A 17535-nucleotide genomic window follows, 5' to 3' on the forward strand; every position below is an offset into this window, starting at 1 on the left:
TAATTTTCAACCATGCACAGTTAGAAGCTCAAATTATTATTATTTTTAATTAAAAGCTTGTTTTGTATCTCCATTTCACATCGAGAATCATGACAAAAACTCGGAGTGTAGTACCATAAAGATATATATGCGGACTAAGGGCCATTTTATTAATGATCAAGCTTAAGCTTTTGGGGCTATCGTTTGGACCTAACAAGTTATTAATTTTGCTGCACCAATAGAATTAGGATTTTAGTTGCCCAGCCCACGTAGTACATGCATTCGACCACACAAGACCAAGCCGGGTCGAATCTTGGTCCGGCCCTCCAAAGAAGGCCCAATTTGCGAAAAAAAGTCCAAGTTGAAAATAAGAATTCTAAAAAACTTATTTATTTTGTAACTATAAGTAACTATTTAGTAGTACTGATCTCTGTGGCTACATGATGATCAAGTATCGAGGACCATTTAACACTATTAAACAACACGGAATTAGAAAAAGGTATGCAAACATATGCTTTTTCATTTTTCAATAAAACTATAAAAAATATATTGTAATCGGCTCATTACGATATAGATCACATAATATTACATACCGAGTTCATTTTACTTTGTTTTTTTTTTTTTCTGGATTCCTCAGTTAGTTGGAGTCGGAGCTTTTAATTTCTTTTTTTTTTTGAGAAAATGGAGCTTTTAATTTCTAACCGGAGCCCAAAGTGTGAAAAGAGAGAAACTCGAGTGTACGAAGAAGCAATAATAATTTGGGCCTTTATTGGGTCGGTTCGGCCCTGAGATTTAATTGGGCTCATTAATTTCAGCCTATTTAATTATAGGGCCGTGGTTTGTATCCAAGCCCAATTTCACGGCTCGACCCGACCCACTCCGGTCCAAAGTCCCGGTTCAAGAAAACCGAAAATAATACCGGTTCAAGGTACAAAAGTTAGTACATCGCTGAAGCTTGCGAGATCGAGAAACTCTGAATAAAGAAGGCGAGGCGAGGAAGAAGACGAAGAGGGAGAGATCGATCGAAAAAAAAAAAAAAAATCCGGAATAAATCCCTCGCATTTTTTTTGCTCTCCTATTTTTTTCCAAAAATAAGTCGAAGGATCGGATCCTCTCCTCTTCAATTCTTCGCCTTCCTCACTCGTCCTCGATCGATCGATCTCTTGTTCAGAAACCCTAGAGAATGGATAAAATCTTCGCCAAGCTCCGGAACCTGGACGCGTACCCTAAGATCAACGAGGATTTCTATAGCAGGACCCTTTCCGGGGGCATCATCACCATCGTCTCGTCCGTGATCATGTTCATCCTCTTCGTCTCCGAACTTAGTGAGTGATTAATCGCGCCGTTCTTTTGTTTCTGACTTTTTTATGTTTCGTGTGCGTGGATGGGTAGCTGTAGGTTGGTTCTTGGGTATATCTCTGTTATTTGGTGATTCTCTGCTTGTATTTATTGTAATCGTGCAATGTTGATTGGTTGAATAGGCTAATCACTCGAGTTCTTGATAGTGGGAACGGAATGTTGTTTGAATTTGTTATGGTTATTTAAACCTGCTCTTTATTTGCTATTCAAATATCTCTTTAGCATGTAAGGGGGCATAAGGTTTCATGATATCTGTGGGGCACGTGCAAATCTTTATCGTTTTATGCTTGATAGTTAATAATGGGGTTCACAGAGTCCTCGATCCCACGAACCTGAGCAAGAATTAGAGAGGAGCAAAGTTAGAAGCTGTATAAGGGCCGTACGCTTAGGCACGGGAGGTGGAGATGTTAATTATGGCGGTAAAGTATTTCCCGGCAGAGGATGGAAAGTGACTAGAGATAAGAGAGATAAAACAGGAAATAAAGTAGGTCAAAGCGTCGGAGAAGAAATAACTAATTTATACTCATAATGGACTACTGTACATCATCAGTTTCATCTCATGAGTCCCTTTTTTTGGCAATTTGGCACCTAACAGTTCTAAAATAGTCTTATAATCTGAATAAATATGTCTATTATCACTAGCGTTGTTAATGTGAATTTCTTTCTTTGTTTCTGCAGTATTTACATTTGAAATTTAGAAAAATTATTAGTGATTGAAGATGATGTTTAATTTGATCGAGTGGCTAAAAATGCCGGGGACCGAGAGGTTATTGGCTGGGTGTAAGGCATAAGGACTAACTGTACCTTTTGATTGAAATGACAGAAACATTTATTCATGTATTATAGCTTTTTTGACACTTAAAGAGTTAGGGATTGGTGTTCAAATAAAGGCTACGATTTGCAACTGTTCGCTTGAAAACCAATTGTGATTGATGGTTTTACTTTTGAGACTCTTTATATTTGAAGACATAAGTTGAAAAATTTTGAGAGAAGTCAAGATGAACACAAATATTTTTGGCTTGAGAATGTTAATATAGAAGATAATTTATGTGATTGACCTTAGGAAAGAGATAATTCATTGGTGTTTAGTGTTTACGCATGGAACCAAAGAAATGTACCAGAGAACAATGACCTCTTTCAGGCCTTCAAAAGCTTTTGTCCTTTCTAAGTGCTTAACCCTCAACGTCTAACTACAGCCTATGCCCTTGTTTGGATCATTTATGAGAACTCCGCATTAATGTTTGTTATTTATTTCTCTGTGGATCTATGCTCATATTTCTACAGATGTCACAGCATATTTTGCTTCATACTTCAAGCTGTCATATATATATATCACATTTCATCATTTTTTTTGTTGCAGGATTGTATCTTCATGCAGTAACAGAAACAAAGCTCGTTGTAGATACTTCAAGAGGAGAAACACTTCGCATTAATGTAAGAATGCATCTTACCAAGGAATTTTATTTTATTTTTTCTGATGGAGACTTTTTGGTCCAATTTTAGTTTTTCAGCTTGATTGAAGATCAACTTATCTTTCAAAGCAGACAACTTCAAAGATGTTTGATAACTTTACAGCGAAACTTTCTTTTTAATGTGTCATGCATGTTTATTGGATTTTTCCCCCTTGTTTTATTACTTGACAAATTACTTAAGTAGACTGCTCGATTTTTATTTTTTGTTGTCTCTTACTTAGGAACCTATTTTGTTTCCTTTCTCTGTTTCTCTATTACATATTTTCATTCTGTTACTCGTCACTGCTCCTCGTACTTGTGTACAGATCATTAATTTTCCAATATTGCTACAATTGAAGCTCTTGTTTATTATTTACTCATTTTGTTTCTTTCTAAATAGTTAGTAGTAGTTTGCTTGGAATCATCAAGCTATTTTTGAATTTCTCATTGTTATAACTGAACTTCATTTTGTTGCTGGTAAAGGAAAACTTTGCCATATGTTGCAATCAAGCCCTAAAGTGAACATCTGTTGGATTCAGTGATGGGAACTGATGTGACATCTCTAGAGCAAATTGATGTTACATTCAATCAGCTATTTTTGGGATGTTGTTGAATTTTTTTTTTTTTCAATCATTTAGTAAGGACATTCCAACCAACATTGCATAATAGCCTCGTAAGATCCTTATCAGCTAGTGTGAGAAGATGTCACACATAATTGGGATGTAATATGAGCTTTCTTTTTGTTACATATTAGAGAAGTTCATGATTCGATGAACCTTGTTACGACAAATAAGGAAGTTTGAGCTATTAGTTGCTGATCAAAGAATTAGTAGAATTGGAAATCCAATTTCTTGTGCAGTTTCGAGACTTCTTTAAAAAATTGACCAAACATTCATTGATATTTATTGATATGTATCCATGTTGATATTGAAAGTCTTGTTTGATTTAATCTTGTCCATGTTTCAATATTGGGATTGCTGCTTGCTAATCCCCTGCCCATATTTTCCATGGAAACTGCAGTTTGATATAACCTTCCCAGCCCTATCATGTTCAATACTCAGTCTGGATGCAATGGATATTAGCGGTGAAGAGCACCTTGATATAGTATGTCTTTCAGCTAGATCTGTTCTCTCTTCATAATTACATATCTAACCAACCAATTTATATGCCATCGAAGTGACTTTATATCTCACTGCATTTTTTTTTTGTTTTTCTGTAGAAGCATGATATAGTCAAGAAGCGGATTGATGCCCATGGCAATGTCATAGAAGCTAGACAAGATGGAATTGGTGCACCTAAGGTATTACAAAGCTGCCTAAAAATGTGTTTTCCCTTAATTTCAACTATTTAATTTCTTGTTAGCACCATATTATTTTGCATTGATGCTTTGAGTGCGGAAATTGGACACAGACAATTTACCAAAAAAAGGACACAATAAAAGAAGTTTCTCAATAGATTGATGTTTTTATCCTTGGAGAACTGAGAAAGCATATGGCCTACTTTTATTCTTTTATTCATCTGTTTCTTTTACATTCTTCAGATATGTCCATATCTTACTTACAACTTCTGACAGTACTTGTACCAACCTTCACATTCATCATGCACCACACTATTCTAAAGTCAGCTTCTTTGCAAAAGTGTGTTTTTGAGGCAAGCTTAACTTTTCATGGTTGAAAAAATGTAGAAAATCTTTTCTTGCATTATCTATACCTCAAACAGTTGGAGATGGACGAATTAGTTTCTTAGCATTTTAGTCAAGTGGATAGGTTCAGCAAGTATACCATTAAATATTATTGTATTTGGATCACAATCTTAGATTGTACACCTTGCCAACAAAGCTCAATTGGCTGTATGGACTATGGACAGTTTTAAAAAAAACCATGAACTACTAAATTGGTGGACTGAAATTGCTACAATAAAGATTTACACCTGAAATTGGATGAGCCTAATCGAAGGAATGAATCTCACTATCTTATGTAGGTGGATCCTCAAGAAATTCTTTGGCACTCTTATAGTGTAGAGACATAGAAGCAAAACGTTGACCCTGTTGAATGAGCTAAGTGAAGTTTTCTACTTCATAGATTTACTCCCTTGTAGTTAAATAACCTACTATAAACTTTGAAGTTGGATTATCCGATTATATTACCTCTTACTTGATGTTTTAATATCAACAACCACAAGCAAGTTAAATTTTGCATGCCCTGTACTTTAGTAGCTTGTTTGAGTAGTGAAAATTTTCTGTTGTGAAGTTTTGAAGTTTATATGTTAATATTTGCTGGAAGTTTACTTTATACAATGCATGTTTTATTATTTTAACTCTCTGGCAGATGGAAAAGCCTTTGCAAAAACATGGTGGGAGGCTTGAACACAATGAAACGTATTGTGGTTCTTGCTATGGTGCAGAAGTGGTATGTAATCCTGGTTCTATTTTAATATTCATTGTTTTAACATCTGTTATGCCTTTTTCAGTAGTACAAGTGGTATCATATCTTGGGATTGCTTTCTATATCATCATCTTAGGCATTGCTTGGTATTGATGCTATTCTTTTTTCACACAAATTCTATGCAATGGAGTGTGGGCGGATGGCAGAGTGCTTCCAATATATACATCTACTGGGCCTGCTGGCAAGAGAAAAAAAATGAAAACACAAAAGTACCATTTATTCTCTTCCTTTGTTTATTGAATATGCCTTTTGGTACCCAGCTGGGTTGCATTGCAAGCTAACCAGTAATGGCAAGAATAGGGAAGTCCTCCTGTTGGCACAGCAATCATATTGAACTTTTTGTTCATAACAACAAAAAAAAAGGCAACAATACAAAACAACGCATGGCTCTATGACTGTGCAACTTGGAAACAACACTTAGCTATTCTTGACAATAAATTTCAGTACAGGGAGTATTGGTGTGATTCTTGTGGAAGTTGCTTGAGACGTAGTTGGCTAAAAAGCTGATTGGAAAGTTAAGTACAATAATGGACAACGGGTAATGAATGCCTTTATGTATGCAACCCAAATGAGCAATGGATGTCTTTTAGTATGCACCCAAAACTTGTAACTATGTGCATATCTCATAATATTTGATAATTTTGAAATCTTTAGTAGTTCAATCCTATTTTTGGTTTCTTTTGTGAGGGAATAGTGAAAACATTCATCGCTAACCTCCCATCCTCGTGCTTATCTTCTCACTGTTCTAAAATGCTGTCACCCGCATAGGTGAATGTCATTGCTTGATCGCTTCAATAGTCCGCTTGTATTTGTGGTGTACACACCTCATAATGGGTGCATGAGCACCTTACCTCCTACCTCGCATTAGAAGAAATATAAGGTTTAGCATGGCATGATATATAGAATGTTTAATAAGTCATCCAAAGTTCTATATTTTTCTTATTCATTTGATTCATCTGTGCCTTTCTTTTATGTATAATATTTTGTTACTGTAATATATTATTGTATGTAATTATATTTTGCAAAATTCTTATCTCAGTTAATATTATTTGCTATGACAGACTCTGATCAGATTTTCTTTATATATATATATATATATATATATATATATATATATATATATATATATATATTTTAGCTCCTTCATTACTTTCACAAAATGTTTCCTGGTTTATTATTGCTACTGTTGAATCTATATATCTTCTTAATTTTGTTCCTCATATGCCATGAACATGCAAATTGATTTGCTTGTAGTCCGACGACGATTGTTGCAACTCTTGTGAAGAAGTTCGTGAAGCATATAGAAAGAAAGGATGGGGCCTCTCAAACCCGGATCTGATTGACCAGGTGTGACCATATAGATGACATGATTTATTTTTGCTTTTTAAGTGCCTTGCTTTATAACTCTATGAGTTTATCCTCTCTGTAATTAAATGTTTTATGAAAATATTCAATTTTTCACGGGAAAGTTTATGTTTAATAAGTTTGCCTAGGTTTCTGATAGTTACAATGGCTTGAAAGTCACTGGAGTTCTTGTTGTAATGTATGAATGTTCTGTCACTCAAACTGGTTCTTTCAGTTTGCACAAAGATGTCAGTGTTGGCTAAAGTTGGGCCCACATTATGCCATTATCTTAAAGGCTTACTACCTTGTCTTGTATTACAATTTTCTCTATGCAACTGCCTACGCCTGAGTTTCATATCCTATTGGTTACTACTACAAACTGTAATTACATGACCATCTAATTGCAAGGTTTTTGTCTATCAAATCTTGAGCTAGTATATTTAAGAAATTTAATAATTTTTACTCTCGACTCTGGTGTTGTATAATAGTGCAAAAGGGAGGGTTTCCTACAAAGAATAAAGGATGAGGAAGGCGAAGGATGCAACATCTACGGCTTTCTAGAAGTTAATAAGGTTGCTGGGAATTTTCATTTTGCCCCAGGCAAAAGCTTTCATCAGTCAAATATGCATGTTCATGACTTGCTTCCGTTCCAGAAGGATAGCTTTAATGTAAGCAAGTTTGGACGGAGTTGTGGCAGTGTACATAATTTCATCGTTCACAGATCATTCTTAGCATGCTTTGACATATTCAATTTTCATTTATGATGTTGCCAGATTAGCCACCGAATAAATAGATTAGCTTTTGGAGAATATTTTCCTGGTGCTATCAATCCTCTTGATGGGTAACTTTGTATTCCTTCTATCTTCCTATTTATTTGCTAGTTACCTGTATGCTCTTAAATAGCTTTTAATATCATAAAGATATTAGTGACTATACACCTGATTATTGAAATATTTAGAGTGCAATGGGTGCAACAAACACCATATGGGATGTACCAATATTTCATCAAGGTTAGCCGCCTCATTTTCCTTCTTTTACTTAGTAGAAGTTAAAGTTAAGATATACATGTGCTTGCTAAGCAGTCTCTTCCTGCATATGCCACTTCTTTCTTCTGCTGTCCTTGCAGAATTATGTAGTTGCCGATGACTCTTGGAAGTTTTCAAATCTTTCTCCTTGTCTTTTCCAGGTTGTTCCCACTGTCTACACTGACATTAGTGGGCGTACTATCCAGTCCAATCAGGTATAAATAAGTATTCCATGGTAACTTCTGATTCTGCATTTACTTGATTTCATCATCTTGTTAGAACTTTTTCATTCAAACATGCAGTTTTCTGTAACCGAGCATTACAGGGGTGATGACAACGGTCGCATCCAAGCCCTTCCTGGTGTTTTCTTCTTCTATGACCTTTCGCCGATAAAGGTAATGTTTTCATAAGTAAAGCACCGTTACTGTTAGCAGATTTTTGCCTGGAAAATGAAAATATTTTCATTACTTTTGTTTTTATTCGGATCTTTTCTTCCTCCATTCACAATATAACAAGTCGCAACCATCCTTTAGTGTGCAATGTAAATGCAGCCTGATCGATTCTTATACTGTTTTTTGATATTGATGTGATAAGCGTAGAAAAGTTTGGGGATACCTTTATTGTTTCTTAGTCATTGTAATTTATATCTTATTGCAATACATGGGTTTTGCATCTATTACATGTTTTTTTTGTCTTACAAGTTACTAAAAAGACAGTTTAGTTCAAGCAGACCCATCTAATTCCTACACTATTATTACCCTGATGCATTTTTGCAGGTTACCTTCATGGAGCAACATGTCTCTTTCTTGCACTTCTTGACTAATGTTTGTGCTATTGTTGGAGGTACACTTTATTTCACTTATATGACTATTATAATCATTTTACTTCTGGTGTGCTGCGTAAACTTTACGGTTAACATAATTTTTACAAAATCAGCTTTGTCCTTCCATATTAGTTCATTCGTAACATCTGTTTCTGATTAATTGAGATTTGAGAATATTGATGAGTGTCTCCAGAACATGAAATTGATTACACCTGTTATCAATTTAGTATACAAATAATCTTTTTGAAGGAACATCGGACTTTATTCTATTAATCGTGTCCCAATTATAATGCTTAATAAGTTATTTTGAAAGGAAATACTAGAGTTGTCTGACAAGCAATATTGTTACTTATCCTCTTTAAGAAATGAAAATGAATAATGTATTGTTTTCATCCCATACTTTGTTTGACTTCACAACCAGCAAATGACCTTCAAATGGATTCTTATATTCAGAATATTCTCCAATTTGGAAAGTCGTTGCACTTTACTATTTTTACTCAAGTTGTCCTCTTTACTTTAACCTACCTAAATATTCCACAACTGGCATGTCCTCTAGAACAGATAACTTGTGAAAGCATTGAAAGGGGCTCTAAGATCTAATACTTGAATCACTTTTAAGGGCCTAATATTCCATACTATCTGTTTTACGGGTCATACTATTCTTGCTCATTGACATTGCAAAAGGTATATTTTGACTAATGCCAGTTATAGAGCAATGAAATAGCATTTCAAGCATATGTGGCATACCTGCACTAAATAGAGTCGTTGGTTGGTATCAGGGTATGTGAGTGTGTCCTATTGGCATCCTCCAAAAACAACAATAACAGCAAGCACAAAAAAAAAAGAGGGTTCCTTAACTTTCAGATGTCCATCCTTCTGTAAAGTCAAGTTGTCGGAATTTCCAGTTCTTGGGCTATACAAACTTATCAGGATTGGTTTGATGACCGACTCTAATGTTGATTTCTTTACCTCACCAGGTATATTTACTGTTTCTGGGATATTTGATTCATTTGTATATCATAGCCAGAGAGCAATCAAGAAGAAGATGGAGATCGGTAAATTCAGCTGATTGTCAAACTTGGTAACTTTTTTGTTCTTGAAAGTTAAACCACCTTTCTCGTGGGTGCTCGACCTATCTGGTGCGACTTGAATATCCAAAAGTGACGTCGAGTCAGTTGGTGGGATCGGGTTGGGTTTTGCTCTTTGTTATATTATTTCGCGGCCCTGCATCCTACATGGATGAATGTCATGTGGATCACAAATTCAATCATTTTATAGCTGTTGTCTGTGTAATTTAAATTCAACAGGGGGATATTTGCTGTTGGAAGAGCATTTGTGGGTGATTATACATATAGTAACATTGATGCAAGATCACAGAGAACAATGTGGATGTTGGTATTCGACAAGTCGGAACTTGAGTTGGTTGAAAGATCTGTATTGTTTTGTTATCTTAATTCCAGTTCCTAGATGCAGAAGGTTATCGAGTCTTGTACTATTATGTGAATCACACATAAGTGTTTAAAGTTTTATTTGAGTGTTAAATCTCTGAAATTTCAAGAAATGTTTTTGTTGTCTTTAAATATCATGCAGTGATTAGATTCCAATGAGGGCTACTCTGTTTTTCTTTTATTTACTGTTTGCTTATATAACTGTTGGGATAGAGATTCATGCTTCAACACAGGTGATTAATTAGAATCTAACCAACTTCTATGCAGATATATGCATGTCACAACAATTTGCTAGAGCAATGTACTAGCTCAAGCAGTAAATGTGTTGGGGATATTTGTATATTTGACTTTATTATTCAACAGGTCTTGTGTACTAAGCCAAAAGTCTGTACCATTCCAAAAGCAATTCATGCACTCAAAAACTTGCTTGTTATCTGGGCTAAACTTCTGTTTAATTAAATTTCCGATATCTGAACTAATGCAGTTTCTTTGATGAAGTGGCTTTCCTCGTGTGTTTCTCCATGCCTGTGATATTCTTTTTTGGTACCAATTAGATGAAATTTGCTGTATCAATGCTTTAGCTCATTCAATTATATGCTTAGGATTTGTTTCAGAGGATCGTGTAATCACATAATATAGCACGCCTGATCGGTTTCTAATGATGGTTAGTATTAGCTTCTTATGTAGATGAGACTCGCTTTGTCATTCTATTTTTTTAATCACGTATACATATATACTACCCTACTTTAAATGCTTCTACTGTTTTGATCTCTTACGCAGCCCAAGGAGATATTTCCAACTGGTAGGTATTGCATCTCGTCAGATAAGAATTCTCAAACACGTCAATTTTATTGAGAAATTACTGTTTTTAACAGTGAACTCTACTGTTCTGGTTTCTTCTCTTACAGTTAAATTTATCTATTTGGATTTCATTTTTTGGTCGGATGTGCTTTATATTCTTAGGCTTTAACCTTTTACAAAGTAGCTACCATCATGCCCATAACAGCATATATAGAACATTTTGGCTTTTATGTCATTCGAAATTCTCCTGCGATGTTCCTTGGCGTTCGTTATCATAAAATTCCAACTATGAAATGGCGAATCCTATCACGCAATTGTTCAGAATCTGTCAGCGTTCTCAAATTTCCACATCAGCGGAGGACAGAGCCAAAAGGACAATAGCGAAGTGCCTCAGGTAATTTTTTATATTCATGTTTCGTAACCTCGATTTATTTGTGGGAATTAGAAAATATGGCAAAGTTCTTAGTACACATTTTTCAGTTTATTTCTTGTACAAAGCCTCAATTTGGGCAGCTTTTTCTACGTTATCGAGCCGCTTGCATCTCGCCGCTTTCACATGCTTGGTGGGTTACTTGTTAGTTAAAAGAATTATGGTGAGAAGGGAAAGAAAACAAGAGAATGTGCAGTATGTTTTAGTTAATAATGCTGAAACAAAAGACAAAGCAAAGATCACTGGAACAAAATATCATAGAGCCATAGAGGTGGGGTTAACCATTCCCTGTGCTCCTTGCTATGCTTGTTCTAAAGGTAGATCGTGTTCTGTTGTCTTCACGCTGTACAGTTTTTATTTTGCTCGACTTCTAACCTATCTCAATAACCTTACATGCTGTTCTGTCGTGTTTGGCTTTTATAACCTTGTTTCTCATCTGAAATTGTCATGTCATATGACTATTGAGGAGCGTTTAGATGCAAATTTTCCAACTAATACTTGTAATTTTAGTTTTAAATGAGAATCCGTGCAATTTCTACACAATTATTGTTCTACGAGAAGAATATATGCAATTATTGAATATTGGTCCTCCTCGGAGAAAAGGAGAGGAGGAAATTTGCGAAAGGGACGAGCGCAGAGGCAACAAAATGGAAAGGAAGAAAAACGAAGTGTGTACGCATTAAGTGATACAACAATTTCCTTTTGCCATGTTTGTGTAGAGATAGATATTTTGATGCGCGTGGCCATCGGAGATTGATTATTACGTTGATGAATACTACTATTCTACAGGTATATTTTGTCAATGTGAAAAGCATCCGATGCGGGTTAACTTTTCCCCCCACTTTCGTTCTCAATTGGAATGATTCAAATCTCGCTGAGATATCTTTCAGATTCACCACCAATTGAAGGTAATCTCATCGCAGGTAGAATTTTTCTTTTTTTTTGCCGAGCCACTGTGGGTTCGCATCTTTTATCTTTGTATAACATATCACAAGTTGCCCAAGGGCTTTTTCTGTGAAATAGAAAGGAAAAAAAAAAAAATTATTCATCTCAGGTTAGTGGAATATGTATTTATTGTTGTGCTAAAAAATTGAATGATATATAGAAAGAAAAGGAGTTTAAAATATCGTATTTTGGTTGCTTACGGTTTTAGAGAAAATTGGTTGTTTTACATTTAATGAGAATAGGAAGTTTTGAGTTCAAATTTTAATTGGGGCCTCTAGTCTCATTCAGACTCTGTCCAACTTATTTTGAAAATCCAGGTGTTGCAGACAAAATCGCCCTCATGCATGGGGCAATGTTGACTAATGTAGATAGCTACTTCCAAATCGTGTTTTAGTAGTGTTTTAAGTCGTTAAAGAAAAAAGAAAAAAAAAAAAAAGGAAAGAAAAAAAAAAAGGGTTAGGTCCATGAAGGATAAATTGCATTGCCACTAACTTGGTAGGTGTAGTCAAGTTTCGTTTTGGTCATTGGAATTCAAAGTTTGTCCCTTTGATGCGTCTCGTAGTGTTAAGAAAAAAAAAGGGAAAAGAAAAAAAGAAAAATTGCAACAGACACACAGTGGTTTCAACTTGATTCCTGCTGGACCAAGCAATCCTTTTGAAAAGGATAAAAAGTGATATTTTATAGTGGGTGGAGAGAGAGAGAGAGAGAGAGATAAGCAGAGGAAGAATAAGAACAAAGAGATGAGCCCTAGGGGGAGTAGGTTTGGGAACTTGTGGTGGAGGGTGTTGGCTTAAATGCGCCAGCATCCTGTCCTGTGCCGGAAGGTCATGTGGGCCGAGTCATGTTCGAAATGGCGTGAGGCTGGGTTGGGCCGAGTCATGTTCGAAATGGCGTAAGGCCAGGTGGGCCGAGTCACAATCGAGACCCATGGGCGCTGTTTCTGTACGCTTTAAGTGAATTGGTTGCGTATTTCTAACAGCTCGAGCTTTTGGGATTAATGGTTAGCGCTAACAATCCGACAAGTGGTATCAGAGCCAGAGATCACGGATTCGATTCCTGCATGCTGCAAATGTGTTCAGGTGCTGGAGGAGGATTGTTGGCTTAAATGGGCCAGCATCCTGCCCTGTGGCGGGAGGCCATGTGGGCCGAGTCATGTTCGGAATGACATGAGGCTGGGTTGAGCCGAGTCATGTTCGAAGTGGCGTGAGGTTAGGTGGGCCGAATCACAATCAAGATTCATGGGCGCTGTTTTTGTACGCTTTAAATAACTTAATTACGTATTTTTAATAGCTCGAATTTTTGGGTTTAATGATTAGCGCCAGCGATCCGACGGAGGGCATATCTCCATGCCTCTCCCCTTTGCCCCTTATCTCTGGCAAAAGGGTATGGGGCAATAATAAAGAAATGCATATATGATGATGAAGAGGGGATGTGTTATGACTGATTCCACATGACAATGGAAGTCCTTTTCAACAGCATAAAAGCAAAAGGTCTTCCAGAGGCTTCTTCCCCATCTCCCATCCCTCCCATCCCTCCCTCATCTTTTTTGGTCAAGTTTAGCCCCTATTTTATGCTATTATTATGTGAAGGGAAGGAAACAACTAGCTGTTGCTGAAACAGTCCCTTTTTGAGTAAATCTTAAGCTTTGCTTGCCGCTCAAAACTTTTCCTTTTGTTACATGTGTTGCTCAGCATCATTCAAGCAATGGCTAGGATTTTTGGTATACTAAAATGGGCATAACTATCTCATTTATATGTGGTTAGAGAAGGTGGATGAGGAAATTCACGATTCTTGTTCTTATTGGCTGAACACCAAAAAAAATATCTCCTTCGAAAAATAATAATAATAATAATAATAATAATAATAATGAAGAAAAGAATTGTTAAGATTTTATTTCTTATTGCCAAACAAAACAAAACAAATCAAGGGCATAAAAAGCTTATTTCTCGAAGGAGATATTTTGCTTGAGAAAATAAAAAGACAACACTAGTACTAAATGAGACTCAAAATCTTATTAAATTTGAGCAAACCTTTGTTTGGACAAATGTTAACGAATCTTAAACCCTACGCCCTGAACTGTTTGAATAAAGATTAATGATCCATTTAGTGAAATATCTGTAACATAGTGACAATATTTCTTTGTAAAGAAGCTAAAGGGCAAAAAAAACATCGGTCAAAAAGCACTCATCTTCTTGTATACTATGACTCTCTGTTTTTTGTTCTTCTTTTTTTGCAACACCTGATTATAAGGTATGCATTTAACTTAACAACAATTCCATCAAATATTTGATCATTTCAAACCCCAAAAAAGAAATTAGCACTAATCATAAAGAGCTAATGTGCATCTCAATCTTTGTGTTTCTTGTGCCTCTACACCATCCAATCTCTTCGCGATCGAGTTCATCATACTCAAAACCATGCATACATAAACACCATAAAAGTACTTAAAAGCAATATAATAATTACACAGCTACACAACAATTACAACTACACAATAGATTTAAAACATCTCCTTACTCGCTGGTGATGCTGAGGCAAAAACATCCAGCAAAAACCAGGAGGAGGTGACCCCAATATAATAATTAATTACATACCAAGCCCACTATTAAGAAAGGGGGGAAAAAAAAAAAAAAAACCTAAAAGAGGACTCTGATTCTTCTTCTTCGACCTAAAAGAGCTCTCCGCAAACGTCTAAAACCCCATTTGCAGAAGAAGCCCATAACCACTAATTAAGAACTACACCATACTACTACACCAAATACAATTATATTCCCACAAGACGAAGAAAAAAAAAAGAAAAAAAATATACTAATTTTGGGATAAAATGGAGTCCCAGTCGATCTCGTAGGAGGGATACTTGCGGAGGAAGAAGCTCTCGGACTCGTCCCATGGCGCCTCGGTGAAGTCCAAGGTCTCCATCTCCGACACCGGCGACGACGAGTCCTCGGCCTCCCCGTCCGACGACGACGAGCTCTCCTCCGCCGCCGCCGAGGCCGGGGCGGAGGAGCTCGGCGGAGCTGCTGCGGCGGCGGCTGCGCTCCGGCCGGTCTTGGGGGCGGGGGCGGAGGAGGAGGTGGAGGCGAGGGTTTGGCAAATGGCCTGGAGCTTGGCGTCGACGGAGGCGAGGAGCGGGGCGGGGGAGGAGGAGGGGAGGTGGCGGTGGCGGAGGTCGGGGAAGTTGAGGCGGGCGAAGTCGCCGCGGAGGCGGAACGCGGCCTTGTCGTAGGCGAGCGCGGCCTCCTCGGCGGTGTCGAAGGTGCCGAGCCAGAGCCGCGTCCGGTTCTTCGGGAGCCGGATCTCCGCCACCCACTTCCCCCAGTGCCGCTGCCGCACCCCGCGGTACAGCTTCGTCGCCTTCCCCCCCGGCGCCGCCGCCGCCGCGGCAGCCCCGTGCTTCATGGACTGCGCCCGCGGGCCGAGGTAGCCAGGGCCTCGCGGGGCGAGGAGCCGCTGCTGCTGCGGCTGCTGCTGCTGCCGCTGCCGCTGCTCGAACTGGATCTGCGCCTGGATCTGCTCGACCTGGGCCGGGCTCAGCTGGTTGAGCCCCACCGGGCCCACGTACGCCCCCGCTCCGTACTCAAAAATCGGATTTTGATGCGAGAACGGAGACGACGACGACGACGAAGAGGGAGATGGGGAGTAGAAGAGGGGCGAGCTCACCGGGGGGAAAGGGTAGGGGGAGGAGAGAGGAGGCGGAGGAGAGGGGGTGGAGGAGGTGAGCTCACCATAGGTGAGAGGAGAAGGAGAGGGAGAAGGTGAAGGTGAGTAAGGAGAGGAGGAGGAGGAGGAGGAGGAGATAGTGGAAGCGCCATTAATAAAAGGCTCGAGCGCTTTCATGAGCTCCTCACTGAAAGGGTCTGAGTATGTTACACCCCAACTATTGCACATATCTATAGCCGCAGCCATGTATACAAAATACAATATAAATATATATATCTAAATAAAGCTAAAATAGATGGAGGAAATAAAGATAAAAATGAGATTTTTTTTTTCTTTTCTAAAAACAGGGGAATCGAAATGGAAGAAGCAACAACGCACCTGGTTCTTAACAAAATCAAAGAAACCGGGGAGTTGGTAACTGCGTTTTTTCAAAGATCAACAAGAAGGAAAAAAGATAACTAAAGATTCAACCTTGAGGGTGGAGAAAATGGCCCTCTTGGTTTGATCAACAACAACAACAAAAAAGGAAAAAAAAATCCAAAAATCCAGAAATAAAAAAGGCTCTGGATCTCTGATCTGAAATCTCTGGCTCCTAACAAAATTCCCAGACAAACAAACAAAAAAGAAATCCCTTTTCTCAGCTCAACGAAACTCAAAAAAAGGACCCAAGATGAGATTTTTTTTCTTTTCTTTTCTTTTCTTAACCTTGAGGAGTACAAAGATTACAGAGGAGGGATTCACAGAGCGTAGAGAACAAACCTTTGCTGCTTCGATCGAAGGGGGGAACACTCAAGCCTCACCGAGGTGGATGGGTTAAGGCTAAAGCTTTTTGTTTTTTTTTTTTTTTCTTTTGATTTAATTTTTTATGTAGGTGGCGGGGGTGGAGGTGACTCTCTTGAGGGGAAGCACAGGTGTAATGAAGGGGTTTATATAAGCCTCTAAGCGCCTCTTTAATCTCGTGAAGAGCTCATTACCCTTATCATCATCCTTAATTAGTTTTAGTTTTATTAATTAAACCATGCAACGCTCCTCCCACAGCGAACCAAACGCTACGGGAAACCAGTGACGGGAACCAATGGGGGCTCGCCACGTGTGGATCCAAACCGGCAGGTGTCGGGATAGTTACCGGCGCGTGTCCTTGTGAACCACGTGGAGTAATATTATTGGCGGAGAAGTGTACTGTGTTGGTATTGTTGCACGGGATTTTCCGCTCACGAAAAATAGGATAATTGGACTTTAGTTGATACTATCATCGCTGGTAGGGGTAAATTTGTAATTTCGGGATCGATTTGAGCTGCGTCGCCGAACAGCGCTGGGTCCGGCTCGGCTTAGATTCGGCTCGACTTTGTTTATTTGGTCATTTTTTCCAAATGTATTTATATTCACTTTTTGTTTTGAGAACATATATTCTTAACCAAATTAATATAAATGTGTATGAAATATTGTAAATTTTTCATATCTAAAGCATCTATATTCTTAGAAATATTCACACTATCTCTAGTCCACTAGTCTTCAATCCGGTGTGAAATAACTAGGGCATCATAAACTTTCAGGCTCGATCCAGTAGACTCTCAGCAGATATGTGACTATTCAAACATTACAAACTCATGGACTCTTCTCCTTAAAATACTTAATTTAGATCCTTATACACTCATCCCATTTGATCATGGATAAATAGAGCGTTGTGGACTCTCTCCATTTTAGAACTAACGTTCTCATCAGGTTTAATTCTCTAACCAACTCTCTACCGACTATAATAATCCAACTCACTAATACTAATAATTTATTAGATTCAAACTGTTAGACCAAAATATTTAAGCTTAATT

At 37.8% G+C, this 17535-nt stretch overlaps 2 protein-coding genes and 1 long non-coding RNA gene across 3 annotated transcripts; 2 read left to right on the forward strand and 1 right to left on the reverse strand.

The window, feature by feature from the left end:
• Positions 926-10005, forward strand: LOC109711768 (endoplasmic reticulum-Golgi intermediate compartment protein 3-like). The gene is made up of 13 exons (XM_020234987.1): positions 926-1304; positions 2699-2772; positions 3810-3893; positions 4009-4089; positions 5117-5197; positions 6488-6580; positions 7066-7245; positions 7351-7418; positions 7536-7587; positions 7764-7817; positions 7905-7997; positions 8379-8445; positions 9403-10005. Exons 1-13 carry the CDS (start codon positions 1163-1165, stop codon positions 9492-9494), a joined length of 1161 nt encoding a protein of 386 aa, XP_020090576.1. The 5' UTR covers positions 926-1162; the 3' UTR covers positions 9495-10005.
• On the forward strand, positions 10808-12627 carry LOC109711769. Its single transcript, XR_002216678.1, has 2 exons — positions 10808-11068; positions 11894-12627. It is a non-coding gene; the product is annotated as an uncharacterized LOC109711769 (long non-coding RNA).
• Positions 14472-16628, reverse strand: LOC109711721 (ethylene-responsive transcription factor RAP2-13-like). The gene has a single exon (XM_020234910.1). The coding sequence runs from the start codon at positions 15953-15955 to the stop codon at positions 14858-14860; it is 1098 nt and encodes a 365-aa protein (XP_020090499.1). The 5' UTR covers positions 15956-16628; the 3' UTR covers positions 14472-14857.

Source organism: Ananas comosus, linkage group 6, assembly GCF_001540865.1.
Source record: "Ananas comosus cultivar F153 linkage group 6, ASM154086v1, whole genome shotgun sequence".
In the NCBI taxonomy this organism is placed as follows: domain Eukaryota; kingdom Viridiplantae; phylum Streptophyta; class Magnoliopsida; order Poales; family Bromeliaceae; genus Ananas; species Ananas comosus.